Source organism: Protopterus annectens, chromosome 7.part0 (genome assembly GCF_019279795.1).
Source record: "Protopterus annectens isolate FY-2018-M chromosome 7.part0, PAN1.0, whole genome shotgun sequence".
NCBI classification, from domain to species: Eukaryota; Metazoa; Chordata; order Ceratodontiformes; family Protopteridae; genus Protopterus; species Protopterus annectens.
In genome coordinates, this window is record NC_056739.1 from 1,613,513,600 (window position 1) to 1,613,536,014 (window position 22,415).

The 22,415-nt window shown below is 43.4% G+C and overlaps 1 protein-coding gene across 1 annotated transcript in view; it reads right to left on the bottom strand.

The window, feature by feature from the left end:
* LOC122807146 (guanine nucleotide-binding protein G(i) subunit alpha-2-like) overlaps positions 1-22,415 on the bottom strand; it is a 692,973-nt gene that overhangs the window by 40,776 nt on the left and 629,782 nt on the right. The window contains exon 5 of the mRNA XM_044078159.1: positions 20,233-20,456. Within this exon, the coding sequence (XP_043934094.1) occupies positions 20,266-20,456 (191 nt within the window). The 3' untranslated portion in view covers positions 20,233-20,265. The remainder of the gene's footprint in view (positions 1-20,232; positions 20,457-22,415) is intronic.

A 22,415-nucleotide genomic window follows, 5' to 3' on the forward strand; every position in this document is an offset into this window, starting at 1 on the left:
GAGTATATTTAAAAGTAGCTGATTAACCATATCAAAAGCTTTAGACAGATCAATAAAGACTGCAGAGGAAAGAATAGTGTTACGTTTTTTGTTAATGCAGTCTGTAAAGGATAGCAGGGCAGTGGTAGTACTGTGGAATGGTCTAAATCCATGCCGACAGTTGGCAAGTAAATTGTTTTGGATTACTTTTGCCAGTGGAGAGAGTAAAGCTATAGGACGACAGTTTGAAAAGTCTTTCTCGAGTTCCCACCTTTATGTAGGGGGATAATGTGAGAGATTTTCCATACAGTTGGGATGGTACCTTCATTTATGGTTCTGTTAATTAGTATGGAAACAGGATAGGCTATAGCTTTAGCTCCTTTTTGCAGGTATTCTTCCGGTAGTTGGTCATCTGAGGGGGTGGTAGGTTTTAGGATAAGGGAGCAAATGAAGGAAGTAGAAACTGGTTGTAACTGAAATGATGGAAGTGGGATAGTAGTAGAATTAGGCAGATTTGAGGTACCTGGAAATAGTTGACTAGCAAGAGTTTGGATGGCGTCTGTGAACAAGGAACTGACGGCGTTGGCAGTTTGTGGGATTCTCAAGGTTTGAGCCTTGTGGGTTTGGCGTGATAGATTGACCTGGGTGTAGTAGTTTGTTAATGCTAGTCCAAAACTTTTGTGGTTTATTTTGGTAAATTTGCTGTATTTGGAAGTAAAAGTTTCTTTTATCTAAGAGGATAGCTTTTTTTGTATTATTTCTACGTTATCTAAAGTTTTGATTGTCTGTAGGATTCTTAGTAGTATGCCATTTAGCCCAGGATTTATTTCTAAGAAGGATTTTTGCCTAGTAGCTTTTGAGAGCCATGGGGCAAGTTTAGTCTTATTTCTAATAGAGCGTAATGGGGTGTGGTGGTCAAGGATGGTTAAGAATATGGAATTAAAGCATTGTACGGTTTCATCTAGTGGGAGGTATTTTAGTGGTGACCAATTACACTGCTTGAGTTCTGTTTGGAAAAGTTCAGGGTTAAAATGTTTTTTGGTCTGTATTGCCCTGAAAGTATTTGGGTAAGTTAGGTTGGCTTTATGTCTGATAAGTTCCGACCTCAGAAATGAGCCAGCCATCTTCCAAGCTCGCGCCAGCTACAAACTCGAGCTAAAACTCTTACCCAGAATTCCCCTCTCCCTGTTACCTCAGATTGAGTTTGCAAGTCAAAAGAAGGTAGAGGCTACCTCTAGTCAAAATTACCTAACAGAACCGGATGGTGAGATCCACTAGAAGCCACAGGAGGGGGGAGGGAGGGAGGGTCATAATGACTGAACGAGGATCAACAATACAGAGGGAATGTTATGGTAAGACATAACTTCTTTATCTGATATTGTTAATCCTTGTTCATTCCTTGTGTGTGGGACAGAGTCCCCAGCTACCTTTATTCCTGGGAGGCTCTCATGGAAGGACATTCTTGAGCACCATAGAACCAAACGATGCTCTTCCCCTGGAGGCCAAATCCGATTTGTAATGATTGATGAAGGTATGAGGAGTAGCCCAAGTTGCAGCTGCACAAATGTCATGTAAAGAGGCTCTGGCATGGAAGGCAGCAGAAGTTGTCACCAACCTTGTAGAATGAGCCTTTATGGTAGTACGTAATGGAATATTACGTTGCCTATAAATGAAGGTCAAGCAGTCTTAACCATTTAGCCAATGTGACCTTAGCAACAGCACATCTTAAACTAGGTCCAGAATAGGCCACAAATAAGTGGTCTGATTTACGAGAAGCCTTAGTCCTGTTCAAGTAGAAGCGAATTTTCCTGTGAATATCTAGGGTATTGTAGGCAATACTCTCCTCTGTTTGAATGATTGGTGAAGAAAACTGGCAGTTCAATGGTTTGATTAATGGATGTTTCAGAGATCACTTTTGGCAGAAAGGAAGGATTAGTTCTCAATGACACTATCTCTATGAAAAATCACATATGGACTCTTGATGCATAAAGCTTGAAGCTCAGAGATGCGTCTGGCGGAGGTAATGGCGACCAAAAACAAGGTTTTCCATGACAAATATTTGAGGTCGCAAGAAGAAGCTGGTTCAAAAGGTGGCATTGTCAAAGCTTGTAGGACTAATGACAGGTCCCATGGTTGAGTAGGTTCTCTTAAAGGAGGACTTAGATGATTCACGCCTTTTATGAAGGTCTTGCATAACTTGTGTGACATAAGAGAAGAGTCTTGGACACCATCATGAAAGTAGATATTGCAGCCAAATGAACTCTAATGGTAGAGGCAGACAGACCGGACTGAGAAAGGGTAGACAGATATTCCAGTACTATCGACACTGGTGCTGAAAAAGGATGCACTTGTTTTTCTTTCAGACAAAAATTAAATCTTTTCCACTTGCTGAGATATGTAATTCTGGCGGAAGACTTATGAGATGCAGTAAGAATGTCACATACTGGCAAAGAAAGATCATTCTACCTGGCAATCAAAGGAATTCGAGGAGCCAAGCTGTGAGCTTCAGGCTGTTCAGGTTGGGGTGAATCAGATTCTGCGGATGGGAGATCAACCCCGGGGTTGGATGGAGAATCCACGGTTGATCTAGCAGGTGAGGCCAAAGGAAGGGAAACCAAATCTGATGAGGCCAATATGGTGCTATGAGGATTACTTTGCTCTTCAACTGGCAGGCTTTTTTCAGAAACTGGGGAATGAGGGGGAGAGGCGGAAATGCATAAAGCAGACCCGAGGGTCAATCGTGGACTAGAGCGTCTCTGGGTGATTGTCCTGGAGGGGGGAATAAGGGTGAAATAATTGCTGAATTTGTAGTTGGTTGGGGACGCAAAGAAGTCACAGCAAGGAAGACCCTAGCAGTTGAAAATCTCCACCGCTACCAAGGGATTCAGGGACCACTCGTGAGGTTGTAGAATACACCTGCTGAGTCTGTCTGCTATCACGTTGGAACTCCTGGGAATGTGCAATGCTAGAAGAAAGCAGTTGGTAGCCATTACCATATCCTCATGGCCTCTCGACAGAGTGGTAAGATTTGGTTCCACCTTGTTTGTTGATGTACCAGACCACCGCTATGTTGTCTGATTGTATCACAATAGTCCCAGACGGCAGCAGGGGATGGAATGCTTGCAACGCCAGAAGCACCGCCCTCCGCTCCAGAACATTTATATGCAGATGGGCCTCCATTTCGGACCAAGTACCTTGGACCGTCCGTCCCTGAAATAGTCCCCCCACCCCATCAGGGAGGCGTCCGTGGTCACTGTAGCCTTGGGCTGTTGGGGGGAGAAGGGGTAAGACCATTGTGACTGATTGTGCGCCATCCACCAATTTAGATCTTGTTTGCACCTGTGAGTTACCCGAATCTTGGCTGAAAGAGGGTATTGAAAGGGATACCATTGTGTGAGCAGTAGCCATTGTAGAAGCCTCATATCAAACCTGGCCAGGGGGACAATCGTAATGGAGGCTGCCATGGAACCCAACAACTGGAGAACAGAATGAGCTGTGGATTTCTCCCTTGAAAGGATTGGAATCAGTTGCTGCTTTATCCTTAGAATCCTGTGCTCTGGAATGGATGCTCTGCAATTCTTTGTATTTAAGATGACCCCTATGAATTCTATGGACTGAGATGGGATGAGATTGGATTTTTGCCAATTTATGGTTATGGCTAGTCTTTCTGCAGTGAGGGGAGAGTATGCCAGGGCTTCTTCCAACAGATGTCTGGTGGAGGCAGAGATGAGCCAGTCGTCTAGGTATGGAAACACCTGCAATCCTTGTAGTCACAAGTGAGCTGTGACAACTGCCATGCACTTTGTGAATACTCTGGGGGCTGTAGAGAGTCCGAAGGGCAGTACTATGAAATGGTAATGACTGGCTCCCGCACAGAAGCGAAGGAATCTTCTTGATGGTCTGTCCACTTATGTGGTAGTACGCATCTTGAAGATCCATCAGGCACATCCAATCGTCTTTTTCCAGAAGCGGTAGGATAGACTGTATTGTGACCATCTGGAATTTCTGCACTTTTACAAACTTGTTCAATACACTGAGATCCAAAATTGGTCTCCAGTCCCCGGTTTTCTTTGGCACCAAAAATAGTCTCGAGTAGAATCTGGATCCTATCTGGTCTGGAGGGACTATTTGGATGACTCTTTCTCTTAGCTTTGAAATCTCTAATGCTGCTTCTTCCCTTTGACTGGGTGGAATGTCAGGTAAGCTTGTTGAGGGAGTGGGACAAAGATCGAAGGGGATATGATAACCTCTGGTTATTATCCTTTGTACCCAAGAATCGGTGGTAATGGTTAGCCAGGCAGAAGGGTACAAGGAGAAATGACCCCCAACCACTTCCAGAGGAAAGCAGTTGGGCCGCTCTTCAGGAGCGCTGATAGGATTGGCCAAGGAAAGAATCCCTGAAACCCCGATTACACAGACCCCCTTCTGCCCCGAAAGGGGCATCTTCTCTAAGAGTTTCCCCCTTTGCCTCTAGGGGAGAACTCGGCCTGTGTGTCATGGAAAGAACCTTGAGACTTTTGTGCCATATCTTCCCACTTCTGGTTTCTGGAGAAAGCTTGTTGAGGGGAAGAATAATGGACACCCACAGCAGAAAGGGTCTTACCGTCCTGTTCACATAGTACAGTTGTATACACTTACCATAATGTAGATGTTAGAGTGTATTCACTGTTGCAGTCATTACATTTGGGTAATCTGCTGGCAGGTTGCCCTCAGTCAGCCTGATTAACAAAGTCTTGGGTCCTGCGTCGGTTGCTGTCCCTTCTTCCATGACGTCAGGTTGTCAGGGGTATAAAACATGCAGCCAACGCCATTACATCAGTTTTTCTTGCCCTAGATGTCAGGTGCCCCCCAAATGGGGAGCAAAATATATATAAATAATATAACACACTAAAATATATATACCTCCAAACAAAAGCAAATACAACAAAAAGGTTTTTAAGTGTAGTAAAATAAAGGAGAGGCATAGCAAGAGAAAAAACGGGGCTGGAGGGAGGGCAACCAGGACTGCAACAGTGAATACACTCGAACATCTACATTTATGGTAAGTGTACGCAACTGTACTATGTTGTTTCACTGTTGCAGTCATTACATTTGGGTAGATTCCCAAAGCTAAGGTTGGGAGGATGGAAATATACTGTAGTATTAGGACCGGCTATAAGTCCCTGCAAAACAGCAGTGGCAAAACCAGCTATGGATTTAGAGAAAACTGGTAAATTATAGTGCTTGGTGAAAGTATGAACTGAACTCCATGTAGCAGCTTCTTGAATATCCCTGGTAGGAACACCTCTGAGAAAGGCTGTAGACGTAGATGCAGCCCTGGTGGAATGGGATCTGATCCCTTGGGGGATAGGTTTTCCATGGTGTTTATAGCAGAAATAATACAATGGCTTATCTATTTGGAAATGGTTTGCTTTGAAATAGCCTTTCCCTCTGCCCCTGCAGCAAATTCTACCAGCAGTTGTCCAGATTTTCTTTGAGATTTAGTCCTGTCCAAGTAGAATCCAAGTAGTCTGTGTACATCCAAAGAATGCAGAATCTACTCCCCTTTGTTCTGTGGATTGGGAAAGAAAGTTGGCAAATGAATGGACTGATTAAGAGCCACATTGGATACCACCTTGGGCATGAAGGATGGGTTGGTCCTGAGTGACACCCTGTCCACCTGAAAGATGATGAAAGGCTCCACTGCCATAAGGGTCTGTAATTCAGAAATCCTTCTAGCTGAAATGATTGCTAAAAGGAAGGCTGATTTCCAGGAAAGAAAATTTAAGTCTGCAGTAGCAGCTGGCTCAAAATTAGGTAGAGTGAGTTTCTCCAATACAAAGTTAAGATCCCAGGCAGGGAGTGGAGCTCTCCTGGGTGGCCTTAAGTTTTTGGCCCCTCTGAGATACTGCTATAGTAGAGGATGAGAGAAGGGGGGGGGGTCTGTGTTGTAGTGAGCTGAAATGGCTGAGGCATGGATTTTTATGGAAGAAAAACATAGGCGCCTTGTGAAGCATCTCAGTTAAGTATTGCAAAATTTGAGGTAAATTGGGCACTGCTGTGCTCATCTCTTGAGACTGATTCCAGGCACAGAATCTTTTCCATTTGTCAGCATAACATTTTCTAGTACTAGGTCTTCTCGCCTCCAAAATGACAACCATCACAGGTTTGCTGAGGGATGCTAAGGGGGAATTTAAGTGATTAGCCAAGCTGCAAGATTTAATGTTTGGAGCTGAGGGTGCAGAATTTGGTTGTTCTGCTGAGACAGTAAGGAAGGTGTCTGAGGCAGGTGCCTTGGAAAAGTTTGTGACAGACTGCGTAGGAGTGGGTACCAGTGTTGGCGAGGCCAGTCTGGAGCAAGCAAAATTATTTTTGGTTTGTCCGGTTTGACTTTTAGTAGAACGTTGGAGAGCAAAGGCAGAGGGGGAAAGGCATAGACTGATACGTTTTCCCAGCTGAAGGACAGAGCATCCATTTTCCAGGCTTTTTTGTGAGTTCTTGTGCAAAATTTGTCCAACTGGTTGTTCTGGGGTGAGGCAGAGAGATCTATGTCTGGGCTCCCCCATTTGCGTGTCAACATGTTGAAAATCCGTGGTTCCAGTTCCCATTCCTGTGGGTCTATAAGATTTCTGCTTAGTTCGTCTGCCAAAATACTGTACGTGTACTTGATAGCTCAAGGCCGTGTTCCACAATGCCATGGCTGGTCTGCAGAGGGGGTAGGAATGTGTACCCCCCCTGCTTGTTTATGTACTACATAACTGTGGAGTTATCATTAGTTGCCCTGGATGAAGGTAGTCCTTGAAGGCTCTCTGTGTATTCTGTGCAGCTAGCATTTTTTTTTTGACTGATATGAAGGTGCATTTGATTCGGGCTCCGTTTGCCCTGAATGCACTTCCCTGCCAGATGAGCCCCCCATGCATAGTCTGATGCGTCTGTAGCTAGGGTTTGGGCGGCAGGGAGTGGTGTGAAAGGCAGTCCCTTGTTTTGGTGGCAGGCCTCTGCCCACCATAGGAACTCTAGTTGCAGGCAAGGAAGGATAGGAATCATTGTTTCCAGGCTGTGACAATGTTGACTCCATAAACTAAGTACCACTGAAATTTCCTCATACGCAGTCTTGCATATGGAATTAGAAGAATGCAGGAGGCCATGAACCCCAAGGCTTGCAGTATTTGTCTTGCAGATAGCAGGGTTTTTGTGGCAACCTGGTTGAAGTAAGTCACCAATTGAATTTGTTTTTCTGGCGTAAGGTAAGCCATCTGGGCAGTTGTATTCAAGCTTGCACCCAGGAATGTAATTTTTTTGAGAGGGTACTAGTTGCGATTTCTTTTCATTTATGGTGTACCCTAGACAAGTTAGAACCCTTTTTACAAACGCCAGATATTTTAGAAGAATGGCCTTGTTTTCTGCCTGAATTAGACCATCGTCCAGGTATGGATATATTTGAATATTTCTTTGCCTGCAAAATGCAATTACTGGAGCCAGGCACTTTGTAAAGACCCTGGGCGCAACAGATAAGCCAAAGGGCAGTGCAGAGAACTGGTAATGCAAGTAGCCTGCTTTGAAGCGGAGGTATCTTCTGCAAGATTCCCTGACTGGGATATGCAGGTAAGCCTCTTTTAGATCTAGAGTTGCCAACCAGGCATCTTTGCCTAGCATAGGAAGTAACTGGTGAAGAGTCAGCATCTTGAATTTTGGAATGTCCAGAAAGGTGTTTAGAGTAGACAGGTCCAGAATTGTATGCCATGATTTGTCTTTTCTGGGTACCAGGAAAAATCTGGAATAGAAACCTTGTCCCTTTTCCTCTTCTGGTACTAGTTGAATAGCCCCCATGTTTAAGACGGCAAGTACTTGTTTCTGAGCCTCTGCCCACTGATTTGGGGGCAGATCTGGCCATCCGCTTGGAGTTGGCAACGTGTGGAAATTAAATCTGTATCCCTGGGACACTATTTAAAACCCATTTGTCCTGGGTTACAAGTTTGCCAGTTTTTTGCACGAAGTGCCAGTTTTCCATCCCAAAGGGCGGCTAAAAGGTAAGTGCTTGGCAATTCTAAAGGAAAGTCATTGAGACTGTTTAGCATAGGGAGGCATTTGGAAGAGGAGGCACCCCATTGCTTAGTTCTGAAAGTCCCTTGAGACTGAAACATGGTGCTTTTGGAATGTCTAGGTTTGGCTCGAGTGGCTCTGGAAGGAACTGAAAAGGACCAGTTCTTAGTAGGCCAGTGCCTACTAAATCTTGGAGGTTGTACTTGTAAGAAATCTTTCACAGTTTGCATAGATTTAGCTTTATCTTCCATCTTTTTTAAAACTTCTTCAGCCTTATTGCCAAACAGACGGTCCTGCTGCAAAGGAGCATCCAACAATTTTGCTTTAACATGATCAGGCAAAGATTGCTCCTTAAGCCAAGCATGCCTTCTAAGCACAGACACAGTAACAGCAGCCCTGCAAGAGGCCTCCAAAGAATCAAAACCACATTGCAGAGTATGTTTTCCAACTTGCTCAGCTGAATGCAATAAATCCTGTAAATCTTTATTTTCCAAACAGTCAGAAATCAACATCATTTTCTGTTTAAGTAGCCCCATGATATGCTGCTGATATTTTAGCATATGGAATTGACAGTTTAAAGCCCTGATTGCCAAGGTTGAAGTAGTATAAACCTTTTTACCCTATCTATCCAGCACCCTGGAATCTCTATCAGAAGGGGTAGGATTTTTAGCAGTAGAAGCCTTCATGCTCTTGGGCCCCTGAGAAATGGTTTCAGGGTCCGCAACAGAATTTTTGAAAAGGAATTTGTGGGAGTCAGGAACCCTGTAGTATGTCTGGCTTACAAGGGGCCAGAGGTAGAGAATCAGGAGCCATACTGGATTCTGAAAACACATAATCAACAATGTCTAGCACAGGAGGTATAGCCAAAGGCCTATGCTGAGGAAGAAGGAGGAAATTCCTAAGCTGCTTTTTGGATTCAGAAAATTCCTGACTTTCCCAGTAGAAATGTTCCCTTAAGGTATGTAAAGTTTCCCCAAAAGAAAAATCTTCAGGGAGGGAGCAGAAGGAATGGAATCCTCTGCATCAGAATCCTCATAAGTAGGTATGGACAAATCCTGTTCATTAGAAGAGTCAGAAAAACCAAAGTCCTGTTCAGAAGATTCATAGTCAAGGTCACCCCTAGGCCTCTCAGATGGGGGTTGACTACCCCTGATTAGAGTAATTAAATCTTCAGCCATTTTGATCATTTGTTTTTTAGGCATAGGGGCCTGAACATGTGGCCTAAGCGTCAGTTTTTTAGACATAGATCGAGATTATTACCTTAATAGTGAAGGTGGTGTCGGTTTAATATACAAATCTGTAGGCCTGAATACACCCTCAGAGGCCGTTGCCTGCACAGCGGCTCCGGACCTATCCAAGGTAGAGACATCTGCAGGTTCCATAGCTGAAGCATCTCACGGCATACTGGACTCCGAATGGGTCTCAGTGGAGGCCTGCAAATCAGAAGTAGCGGGTATGAGGGGCTGTGAAAGCGCCTCACAGAGTACAGGCGAACTGGCGATTGGCTTAGGAGAAGCGTCATCGGCTGTTTTGGACTGCAGTGGCCGGTCACTGTCTTTTCTTTGAGCTTTTTCGGTATTCCGGTCGTCGGATTGCTAACCGACGTCATTTCTGGATAAGTAAACAGAGAACCGAAATATTTAGAAGCAAAAAATGTACCGATGACGGATAGTGCGCTGATTAAATAAAGCACAAAACCGAAAAGGTATGTCGTGGTCAAGGCCTAGGCAAGGAATACAGTACAAATGGAAATCCTTATGAGGTATTTGCTTCCCACAAGTAATGCAATTATTAACTTTTAGTGACATCCGTAAAGAGCAAGAAAATGTTTCCCCAACAGGGTACTTAGCTTTTTAGTTGAAGACTTGGGTTCTGAAACTTGAAAACAAAAATTTCAGGAGTTGGCCGACCGGTACTTGCAAAATGCTTCTGCTTTGGGCACCGCGTGGCAAGAAAGACTGATGTAATGGTGTCAACTGTCATGTTTTATACTCCTGATGACCTGATGTCATGGAAGAAGGGACAGCAACCGATGCAGGACCCAAGACTTTGTTAATCAGGCCGACTGAGGGAAACCGGCCAGCAGATTACCCAAATGTAATGACTGCAACAGTGAAATATGAACAACATCTGGCCAGTTTGCTTTTAAGCTTGGGTCCGAACAACGAAGAGGCTTCAATGGGAACATTGAGAAAGGAAGCCTTGAAGGGTTCTGTGAAATTACACAAGCGCATCTAGGCATGTTGTCTCAAAAAACCACCTGAACCCACCACTCTAGCTGCTCTTTCTGACGAGTGAGATATCAGGCGAATGGAGGAGCTAGATATCGATTCAATGGTAGCTAGCGGAGAGGCCATTTTTGTCACTGACCTCATCAGACAGCTCCAGCCAAAGTTTCCGAGAGCTCAGAAATTAAGTCTCTTTGAAGCCTGGCAAAATGTGCCATATAGTTCAGGGACCTAACTGCAAAGGTCGCCGATGCAAAAGTACGCTTCCCTATTCTATCCAGAGCCCGGGACTCTTTGTTGGGCAGATGGACAATCTGGCTTTCTTCTTCCACCAGGTCATTTTTAGTTGCGGCAGCCACCACCAAAGCATCTACTGGAAGACCTTTGGACCAATGGGGATGACTAGCCGGAGGGGGCAAAATTTTATCTGGTGTCAGAAGCCTTCCACGCATGCTGCACGATGAGCCGGACAAGTTCGTCAGCAGGTGGAGTAACCCAGGAGGTAGGGAGCCGGGCACGGAAAACCTGCAGGAACACAAGACTCTTCAGAGGTCGGGTTGGAGGGCTGCCAGTCACCTCTCTGTTTAAGGATTTCAAGGATATCACCAAAGGATACCTCAGAGGGTGATAGAGGGGACCCTTCCCCATCATCAAAGTCTGTGTCTACAGCAAGAGAGACTCCTCTGTGGAGTCCATGTGCTTCCTCTTGCACAAGCTCTTTTGATAATTTTCCTCAGAGGGAGAAGCTGGGGAAGACCGCTCAAAAGGGGTCTCCTGTGGGAGTATGTCCTGAGGCCCTTGCGCCCGGTGTCTGCTAGGAGCGGCTTGTGAACACTGCGGTCCAGAGGATGGTGGGGAGAGTGCTAGCACAGGATTGCCAACTGACGCCAGAGCCTTCTCCATAAGCTGGAAGGCCGGTCCTCCAGAAGAGGGATGGGGACCCAGGGCAGGGGTCACCCCTCACCTAAGTGGCTCAGCCTGTTGACTTGGAGTCCCTGGATGGCTGTGAAACGCCAAAGTATGTACGCCACAGCTGACATCCTGGGCCATGACAAGACTTTCCTGCCACAAAGGCAAATGCGGCTCCTTAGTGAGGTATATAAAAGGAACCGTAGTGGGGGAAGACGGTGCTATATCAAGGGGGCTTCAAAGGCAATGCAGGAGAATAAGTAGGAGTCTTTGGTAAAGGGTGATCACCTCCCAAGGAAGGATAGGTCCTGGGGGGTGGAATACCTCTGGCCAAAAGCACTTGATCCACAAGACGCAACACGTCGTGTTCAGAGAGGCATCTAGTGGATTTCACAGACATGGCTGAAGGAGAGTCAGGTCTATCCAAGGACGGAGCAAACGCGGTGCCCACTACGGAGGTGTAATGGACTGAACTACTGGTGTCTGTACTGAGAAAGTCATCGGTGCTGAAGGCATGGTCTGCACCAACGATGAGGTAGGTACTGAAGCGGTTGTCGGCACCAAGGCATGAGCTGAAAAAATCAGTGACGAAAGCTGAATGGTACTGAGAGGGTAGTCGGTGCCAGGTAGGTTGTCTGAGCCGAAAAGGAAATAGGCATCAGAACATCCATCGACGTCATGACAGTCTGCATCAACTGGAAAGTCGGTGCCAGTAAGGGAGTCTGAACCGAGGGAGCTCCTTGGTACCGATGCGGTATGGGGCACACTAGTCGGTGCCGAGATCGCAGATGGCACCGATGGCCTCGGTGCTGAGGGTCTAGGCACCGCAAGCACAGGAGTCGACGAAGTCAAATGTGAACTGGAAAGCTTAGCTTTCTTGGGTCTCTGTTCTTGATGGTCCCTAGCTGGGGACGAAGGAAGAGACTTGGCCTTTTTATGTTCATCACTCTTTTTCTTATGGGATCTTGGAGGGGGTTGAAGCCTCCGACCCAGAAATAGCCTCTGAAAAAGGAGATTTAAGTAGCCCCTTCAAAATTAATTTATTTTTCCTCTCAATTAACATACTGTTAGAGAAATTCTTACAAATCCCACAAGGTGGGTCAACTGTTAAATGAGGCACACCCAAGCAATAGACACACAGGGAATGTGCATCTGAAGTAGGTAATTTATGGCCACAATATAAACATCTTTTAAACCCTGGGCTACCTTATCTGTCATGTTAGTTAAGGAGGGAAAGAAAAAACAGAAAAATACCAGCAATGGTACAAGAAATACCCGAGGGTAAGGAGGAAAAGGGGTTTACAAACGATGGTAAAAAAGGATTACCTCGTGGTAAAAAGAGAGGAAAGGAGTTGAAAAGGTTCGAAAAGGGGTAGTCGCTAAATGCAATAAGGTAAGAGACAACTATCTAATAACTTTTTTTGTGAAAAAAGGTTGTCTTAGAACTTAGTATGAAGAAAAATACTGTACTTATTTTAAGAGAAGTAGCTTGACATGACCGAATGGTGATGCGGCAAATGAAATCTGGGGTAACAGGGAGTGGGGAATTCTGGGTAAGAGTTTTAGCTAGAGAGTTTGTAGCTGACGCAAGCTTGGAAGATGGCTAGCTCGGTTCCGAGGTCGGAACAGATACCCACACATAAGGAATGACTGAGGATTAACAATATCAGATTATAAGTTAGTGAGTGGTCACTTAGATCATCTGGGAGGGTTCCTACTTTGTATGTTTGATGAGGAGAATTAGTGAGAATCCAATCTAAGATACTTTCTTTGTTATTGGGTTTATTAATCCTGTTTGGGGAGGTAATAGTTTGTGAGAAGCCATATAGGTTAATATGGGTAGTAGGGTGTGCAGTACTACAGGACTTCCAGTCGATATTAAGTCTCCAAGGACTATAGTTTCTTGTGGGAGATTAATAGAATTGATTAGTAGAATTAATTGTACATTTGTTTACATATCTTTGTACTTAAAATCACCAACTAACATCATTCTGCAGCTGAGTGTAAAACATATGAGGCATTTCCCAGGTAATTTCAAACATTTTAGAGATATGGTCTTGTACTGCATGGTACCATCAAAAAGCCTATATAGCTTTTAGGTTGCTCTGTTTTCCTTGCATATTCAGTTTATAACAAACGTATATACAAATTAAATATCAGAATGACTTCATTACTGCAGTTTTATAAGATCAGAAGTCAAAAATAACTTCTTAAAAAAGGTGATGTATCATTAGTAGAATAATAGGCTACCGACTAAAGGAATCAAACCTTACAGTGCTATGTAAAAGTATGTGCAGAGGATCAAGTTTCTGCTTCTAGAATTAATTCTAGAAGCCAAAGCCCTAGCAGAGTGGGAACTAACCCTGCCTGGAATAGTTTTGTTGTGGTGAAATTAACAAAAGGTGACAACCATTTAGAAATAGTCTGCTTTGACACAAGTTGCCCTTTCTTACCTTCACAAGAAATGCAAACAATTTGAAAGATTTAGTTTGGTCAAGATGGTACCAGAGTTGTCAGCGGTATCCGATCTCTATCATTTTAAGTTCAGAAAAAAAACAGGGACATGGATAGCTTGGCTTAAATTAAAACATGAATAATAATTTAGACGTAAAGGGATTAGGCCTCAAAGAAACCCTATCTCTGTGAAAAATGAGACAGGGTTGACTCACCGTAAGAGCCTACAATTCCGATATCCTTCTTGCAAAGGTCAGATAAATCAGTAAAACTGTTTTCCATGTTGACAGCCTCAAGTCAGCCTTGTTAGCTAGTTCAAATGGAGCAACTGTTCGCTTCTCTAACACAACATTAAGATCCCAGGGAGGAGGGGTCAGCAGTTTTTTTGCAGGCATCTTATGCAAAACCCCTTTTTAAAAACATTCTGACATGAGAATGCATTGAAAGAGGAGGATCCATGGGCATACTTGATGAATTGGCTGATAAATGAAGCTTGAAGAAGTAGGAAAGGTCATAGGATAACTTGCACAAATACTGTAAAATCAGAGAACTAGCCCTGAATAGTTGGTAGTTATGTTGTTGGCACCAACTACAAAACCTTTTCCATTTGCTAATATACAATTTTCTAGTAAGAGGCTTTTTTGGCTACATTACTACCTGCTGCACATCCTCAATTAACAGGTGCTTAAAGAGAATTAAGACGCTATCATCCAAGCAGCCAAATGAAGTTTATTGGTGTCAACGTGTATCAAACATCCATGATCTTGTGCGAGTAGAGCCACTCTGTGAGCAAGCTTGTGGTAATTGCCTCTGGCCATTTTCAAAAGAAGTGAGAACCACTGTTGCTTGGTCCAGATGGGAGTCACCCCAATGATCTTCGGGGATACCTTCTGAAACTTCAGAAGTACTCTGGATATCAGTGGAAAGGGTGGAAAAGCATACAGGAATAGTCCCGTCCAAGGAAAAGAAGGGATCCGTCTTCCAGGCCTTCTTGTACACAGTCCTGGAGCAGAAACTTGCCAGCTGATTGTTCAGAGGCGGTAAAGAGATTTATCCACACAGGTGGAACAATCTTGGAAGTCGCTCTGTGATCCAGTTTCCATTTGTGAAAGTCTCCCTTTGCCCTGCTCAGCTTGTCTGTCTCTCAGTTTTGCTCTAATGGAATGTAGAATGCCTGAACGAAAGTGCTAACAAAGTGGTTGGAATTCTACAGCTTGCTGCCTATCTTTGTTTTTGTTTGAAGAATGCCTGCAGACAGAGACTGTGCTGTGAAGCCATACCCCAAGCTAAAATGGCTAGCCTGCAAAGGGAACATGACTTCATTCCCACCTTCCCTGTTAATGTACCACATAACTATGGTACTTGTCTGTAATAACTTGAAGAGGTCCTGGGAACCAACAAGGATTCAGAGACTGAGTGCCTTGATCAGGGAAAGCATCTCTCTTACATTTATGTGCTTGTATCTGTTTCTTGGTGTCTTGCACTTTTGTTCCTTCTGAAACTCCTCCCAAAGCAAAGACCAAGGCATATATGGTGACTGACTGCTTTGGAAAATGGTGAACAGGAAATCTGGATTTAAGGATAGCTGCTATTTACACCAAGTGTTGCCCTTCTGATAAAGTTCAGCACTGGGATTTGAAAATACAAACAATGTTGCTGCTGGGATTAAACAGACTTCAAATATCACTGCATCTTTCTCATATGCAGTCTTGCCAGGGGTATCACAAGAATTACAGATGCTGTGAGAACCAAACTGTGAAGGATTCCCTTGCAATTACCAAAGTCTGAATGGAAAACCTTAGAAATAGATCTAGATACAGATAGTTTTTTTTCCTGTGCAAGAAAAGTTCTTTGAATTGACATGTCCATCTGACACCACAAGAACACTTGTGTGAAGGAGCCAAAAAAGACTTCTGAATGTTCTCTTGGAATCCCAGCTTGGATAAGAGATCTGTCACCCAAGTCAGAGATGCCAAACACTAGAATTTGTAAAGATAAACAAGTTGTCTAACTATGGAAAAATTGGATACCTTGTAGCCTGCAATGAGCTACAACTGGAGATGGACACTGTGAATACTCCTGGTACAGTGGGGGATAGGGTAAAGAGGAGAAAGTACAGTTGTGTACACTTACCATAAATATAGATGTTAGAGTGTATTCACTGTTGCAGTCATCACATTTGGGTTATCCTTGCCAGGGTAGCCCTCGGCCGGCCCAAATGTGATGACTGCAACAGTGAAACATGAAGAACATCTGATACAAAATGCCTGAAATCTGGATGAACAGAGACATGATGATAAACATTTTTTTAAACTAGCAATACAAGGAAACTTGAATGAGGAAGATGTACAGGCTATGAAGTGACAGTACTTTGAACTTGGAAAGTATTACAAATAGGTTTAGGAAAGAAAGATCCAGAACTGGTTTCTAAGCATTTCCTTCTTTGGCACAAAAACATCATTGAATATAAACCTCTTCACACCTAGAAAGGAGGAAATGGTTCTATCACTCCCTGGGACATCATGTGATGGATAGGTGGAAATTAAAGAGTTTGATGTAGTGGATGATGGGATTACCCTGTGAAAAGGAGGAATTTCCCCTGTTATCTGTAACCTAGAACAATGATCCTCAGAACCAATTTCTATGAAATTATCAGTTGTTAAAGAGAAAAGTGGAGATTCAGACTTTCTGGAAGGTTAACGGGTCTGCCAGGGGTCTATATTAGAACATCGAAGTTTCAAAACTTTGAATGTTCTAATATTGACTCCTATTCGGGGAAAGCTGAAAATATCTAAGCAACAGAAAACCAAATTTTTTCCTAGGGAAAGAATTCAGTTGTCCATTTCTGTTGCTTTGGTATTTTCAGCGCTGTGGTGGAAAGTTACAGGTTGGGTTCAGGCAAGTGTGCGATGGAAAGTTACGGGCTGGATTCAGGCAAGTGTGCAATTGAGTGCGGGTTAGGTTAGTTAGGGTGTGGGTTAGGTATGTGTGCGACTGCGTGGATGTGAGGGTTAAGGCGGGGTAGGTGAGTTAGGGTTAGGGCGCTGGTGAGTGTGCGATAGTGACGGACCTTAAGGTTACGGTTTGGGTTAAGGTAAGTGGATAGTGGTATGTGTACAGTTTAGTGTAGGGTTAGGTGTAAGATTTTAGGGGTATTGCTGTTTGTTTGGTGTGCTTGTGTTGTGTGTGTATGTGTTTTGGAACAGTGATTTTTTTCCCTAGGAAAAAATTTGCTGTATGTTTGATGTTTTCAGCTTTCACTGAACAGGGGTCGATATTAGAACATTCAAAGTTTTGAAACTTCGATGTTGTAATATAGACACGGGGAGGATGGACAAGGTCTCACAAATAGTCATTCTGACTTGTTGGACTGCTCTTGCTTTTTTTTTTTTTTTTTTTGGGGGGGGGGGGGTCCAGAAGTATTTTTGGAACCCTACTGCCATTTTTTCTTAAATGTCTTTTTACCAGCATTTTGTTGCACTCATATATTGTGGTTTTTGCCAACTGGATGAGGGGTGTGAATGTGAGGTATTACCAGCTGTGCCAGGAGAAGTACGGCAGTGGACGTGTAACATATGCTAGCAAAGCTAGCATGAGTTTTGTTAAGACTTGTACGTCATTTGTATATCAAACTGATTTGTACAGGTGCTTGCGTTGAAAATGTATTTGTAAAGTTACTTGTCCTGTTGGACAGAAAAAAAAGTACACCTGTATGTCAGACTATGGTAACTGCTGAAATGAATGCACTGAAACAGAAGATACTGGAAGAGAAAAGATTAATCTCAGTCCAACTAACTTCAAAAATTAGCTTGAAATTAAATTACTTGGTACAAGCCATAAAGATTGTATCTCACAGGTCTCAATGCAGCCAGAGACAAAGTCTGTACTAGAACTAATTGCTACTCTGGAAGGGTGGAAGTTTGAAATTGTTTTATGACTTCCAGATGCTTAAACAGATCTTAGCAAAAGTGTGTGTGTGTGTGTTTGTACTATTGACACACACATGCTAGATTCTGCTTCAGTTGCTAGCAAAGGGGGTAGTATGGGAACCAGAGTCGGATGACCAGATGTATGTGATGTCATTCCGTAATCCAGGGCTAAATTGATGTTGCAATATCACACGAGATAGAAGTCTCACAGCAGTCTGTTTTTGAACTTGACAAAGGACCCCTCATCTAATTCATCTCTCCTTGCTTACGTAACCAGGGAATACTAATTCTTTACATTAGTCAGGAAAATATAAATATAGTAAGATTCATTAAGTATTGCTTTTCTGTAACTGTATGAATCTATCCATCAGAGTTATTTTTAATATTGCCTGTGACTGAAACTCTGGCGTTTATTGTAAATAGATATTTAGTATTTTTATGTTATTTTATTAATTATTACATATATTTAAACTTTTCATTGTAGCTAGTCTTTTAGAGAATATTTTAACCTTTTGGAGTACTTATATTTATTTGGTAACAATGTTGCCATTCCTGAAAGCCTTGCTGTTTATTACCATATGTATTAGTATTAATTTCACTCAGTATAACTGGGTACACTTGTAAGAACCTTAGAGTAGCTGGCTTTGGAGTGTCTAATGGCAGTAACTACCTTATAGTCTGGCGGACAGGCATAGCTAGTAAATATGTGCCAGCCTTTCCCAGGTGTGAATGCACGCGTGTGTGTGAAAATCAAACTTCAGTGTGCGTGCATGTCAGATATCTGGAGCAGGAATACAGAGCACTGGTTTCATAGAGAGAGTGGGGGAGGAATTGGCTTGGACACTCGGCTGAAGATTCAATTCTACAGTTGTGCTAGTGGGGAGTCTTACTGGGGGCCTGGAGAGCGAGCTAGGGAAATCCAGCCCCTGGACTGAATGTGTTCCCTGTGTGCTCTTAAGGGAAATTGTGCTTGATGCAGAGAGCTGCATCTGGAAACAGTTTGTATATCTATTTTTGTTGCAAGTGAAAGTCCCTCATCGGTGTCAGTGGTGAGGATTCAGGCGCCTTGACTACTGGCCCAAAGGAGGGGACATCAAAAGAGGTTAGAGAATTCCTTATAAAATTTGAAAAAATGGGCTGAAAAATCTTGAGATTCCTTGTATTAACTTACCCCTTCCATCAAACTTTTCGATCACCTCTGCAGCAGAGGGGTGAAAAATTAAATCTCTAGCCAAAGACTTGAGAATCTCATTTTCAACATCAGGTTCTAAGAATGCAGCCAGGGAAACCACCCCCAGAATGCCCCGAGAGAGAATCAGGAACTAAGCACTCCTCGAAATCAGAATCAGAAGTCTGAGAAGAAAATCCAGCATCTGTCCCCCCCTTCAATTTCCTATCCAGATTCTGCATCTTGAATCTCTCTTCAGGAAGAGGTACCCCCCCCTTTCTTTTACCAGAAATAAGTTTATAACAAAAAGTTCAATATCCTGAATTAAACCCTGAGCCACACCCCATAAATTACCCCTGTGCAAAGAAATTTGAACTGGAGTAATACATGTTTAGTTTACCATTTTTTTGACAGGAAAACTGGGACCAACCATGTCATTTAGGGCAGCATCAGCTTCCCCAGGGATGGGCACAATATTCTGATCAAACAGGGAAGCCCTCACTCTTCCCTCTCCCTGGACTGCCAAGAGTGGCTTTCTCTTGGCCACTGACAAGACCCCAACTGCCACAGAGGATGTGGCTAACCTACGGTCGATAGTGGCTGCAGGTGCTATACCAGGGGGCTACTGGGTCCAAGACGAGTGATCTGAGGTACAACTAACAGCCACAGCAGAGTCACCCACCTATGGCCGAGGCAAATTGCTAGCCTGCTGTGGTGGCAAATACTGTTTGCTTTCTTTTTGTGGCTTTTGTGACTTGGTACCACAAGCAAAAATAAATAAATAAAAATAAAAAATATTTACAGCCAGTTCAATAGCACAGAGACAAGATGTTATTTGTGCTGCTGGCAACTCAAATTTGGGAATGGACTGGCTACTGGTATGGCTGGCCTGGGGGGAATACAATGAAGCAGCCAACAGCTAGCTTTCTTAGCCATGGAGAAAGTGGCAGGGTAACCCATTGTCTATGTGACCTCTGGTGGAAGTCACAAGTTTCTTAGGTCATCTCAGGTCAATGAAGTGGCATTGACAATCCTGACAGTGTTGCACTAGACAGTCTCGCAGCATGGACAAATTACCAGCTGCCACAACAATGACAGATCCCAGGCTCCATGCTTGTTGTTTGCTGATCTGATCCCACACTTCCACTGAAATAAATGCCTCATAAGTAAGGGGGGGGGCACCAACCGAGTGAAGGGTCATGTCCTAGGGCACCCACGTGGTGCAACTGGGGATCCAGGAATAACCAAATCAGGAAAGCAGAGAGGAACAGCCTGAGGCTGTGTGGGAGGTCAGATGGGAGCAAACTAGAGAAAAAAAATATTCACTCAACAATATGGAACATTACCTTCAATATACACAACATAAAGCAACATGCCAACTGCCATAAAAAAGGATTACGTTTTAGATTAAAAGATTTGCCACATTATTTTTTTTGCTCTCCAGACTTAAGTCTGCTTATAGTGGCAAACTTTCTGGACCACCCACTTTAAAGACAGGCATATTTCCTTATTTTCAGTTTGATTTGTGGTCTTGTGTACTTACCTTCAGACAAAAATCAGCAGGATGGGCCCCCTATTAGAAGAGACCACAGTCTTTAAGGTTATTCTTGATGATAACATCTGTAACTGCATCAAACACAAACTGAACATTCTCTGTGTCAGTGGCACAAGTAAAGTGAGTGTATATTTCCTTGGTCTCTTTCTTCTTGTTCAAGTCTTCAAATTTTGTCTGAATGTATGCAGCTGCTTCAGCATAGTTGTTGCCTCCTGAAAGTTTTAGAGAAAACAAAATTTAACAAAATGTTTGCAGACAGCAAAAAGGACATCAGTTAATGCATTTGACTGAAAAAAAAAATCTGGATAACTGATGTCATTACACATTTTCATCCTGTTTCGGACAAACAAACTGAGAACTGAAATTCAAACATCTCAAAAGAATGTTTTCTTATGTTGCAGGTGTTCATAGGTTAGTACTAGGCTAACTGCCCTTGCGAGCCATTTTTAAGCCTAGCCAGTTATCCCCTGTGAGATTCAAACCCTATACCTTGTGTTTGTAAGACAAACATCTTAACCATTAGGCAACCCTCTCAACCCTTGGACTTGGTCTTCAAGTTTATGTTAACTTGGTTTTGTTAATACCTATGATCATGTCAGGAACACAGCCACAATGAGAGAACTTTAACAGTTACTGAGGCTTCCCTCTCCATAAGTAAAAAAATCAAAACAAGGAGAGAAAATAACATGAAAATAAGCTCCTGCTACAACAGGTTTCCTTCAAAAGAAAGAATAGTTGTGTAAGAACTTACCATAACCATAGAAGTCCTTCTCTTTCATGTTGCAGTATTCTTAACCTTAGGGAGTTTGCTGCCTGCATCATTGGACATCCAGCCAGTATACCAAAGTCTCAAAAGCAGGGGTACATGTGACGTTGCATCTTGATGCCAGCTATATCTGCACATACCCAATTCAGAACTGGCTGCTGCATACAGAGAGCCCTCATGAACAGGAAGAGTAAACAGCAATATGAAGCCCCTCTCAGACACAAAGGTCACTATAGTCAGGAAAAAGACCCAGTTTATAATATGGTCAAAAGAGAAGGGGGGTAAGGTGGGTGGGATTGAATACTGCAACATGGAAGAGAAGGACATCTATGGTTTTTAAGTTCTTATACAACTATTCTATGTCCTTCTATTCTCATGTTGCAGTATTCTAACCTTGGGGAGAGTACCAAAGCTATCTAGGCAGTAATGTGGGGGGCAGGTAGAGGAGCAGAGTCTGAGACCCTGCAGAATAGACCTAGCAAACCCTGTTCTAGCCCTGGAGATGGAGTCCAATTTGTAAAGCTTGATGAAGGTATGTAGAGAAGACCAAGTTGCTGCCTTCAGAAAGGAAGCATAATCAATGTCCTTGATAAGGGCTGCTGAAGAAGAAGCAGCTCTGGTGGAATAGGCTTTGACAGATAAACTCAATTGTTTTCCATGAAAGGAATAGCAAAAGGCAATAGCCTTAGAAATTCAAGGGGCAACTGTCTGTTTTGACAAGGTCTTGCCTACGGCCCTAGGATGAAAGGAGACAGAGTTGATCAGACTGTCTGAAGGATTTGGTCTTGTCTAACTAGAACCTCAGTTGCCTGGGAGGTGAAGCCATAAGGGCTTGGATCTCAGAGACCCTCCTGGCAGAAGAGAGACCCACTAACAAGACCGTTTTCCAAGTACAGAATTTAAGACAGGAAGAATGGGCTGGCTCAAAGGGAGCTAGTTTAAGTTTTTCCAGCACCAAGTTAAGATCCCAAGGTAGGGGAATGGGTTTAAGAGGAGGTCTAATATGGAAGACCCCTTTCAGAAACAGCTCGACATCTAACCTGGAAGCCAGATGTGGAGTCAAGGGAAGGCAAGGCAAGAAGAAATGGCAAAGAGATGCACTTTTACTGAAGAACCCTGAATGCAGTAACTCACACAGGTAGGAAAGGACCACTGGAACAGAAGCTTGAGATGGATCCTGTTTATTCTTAAGGCACCAATGGGAGAAACTTTTCCATTTAAATAGTTTCTCCTAGTACTTGGTTTTCTGGCTTCCTGCATAACATTGAGTATGTCCTCTGAGTATAGGTGCCTAAAGGGGATCAGAACTGTATCACTCACACTTTCAGACTGAGAAGGTGGGGATGAACAACAGACACCTTGTCTTGTGTGAGTAGGTCGAAGAGGTGAGGTAACCTGTGGTGAC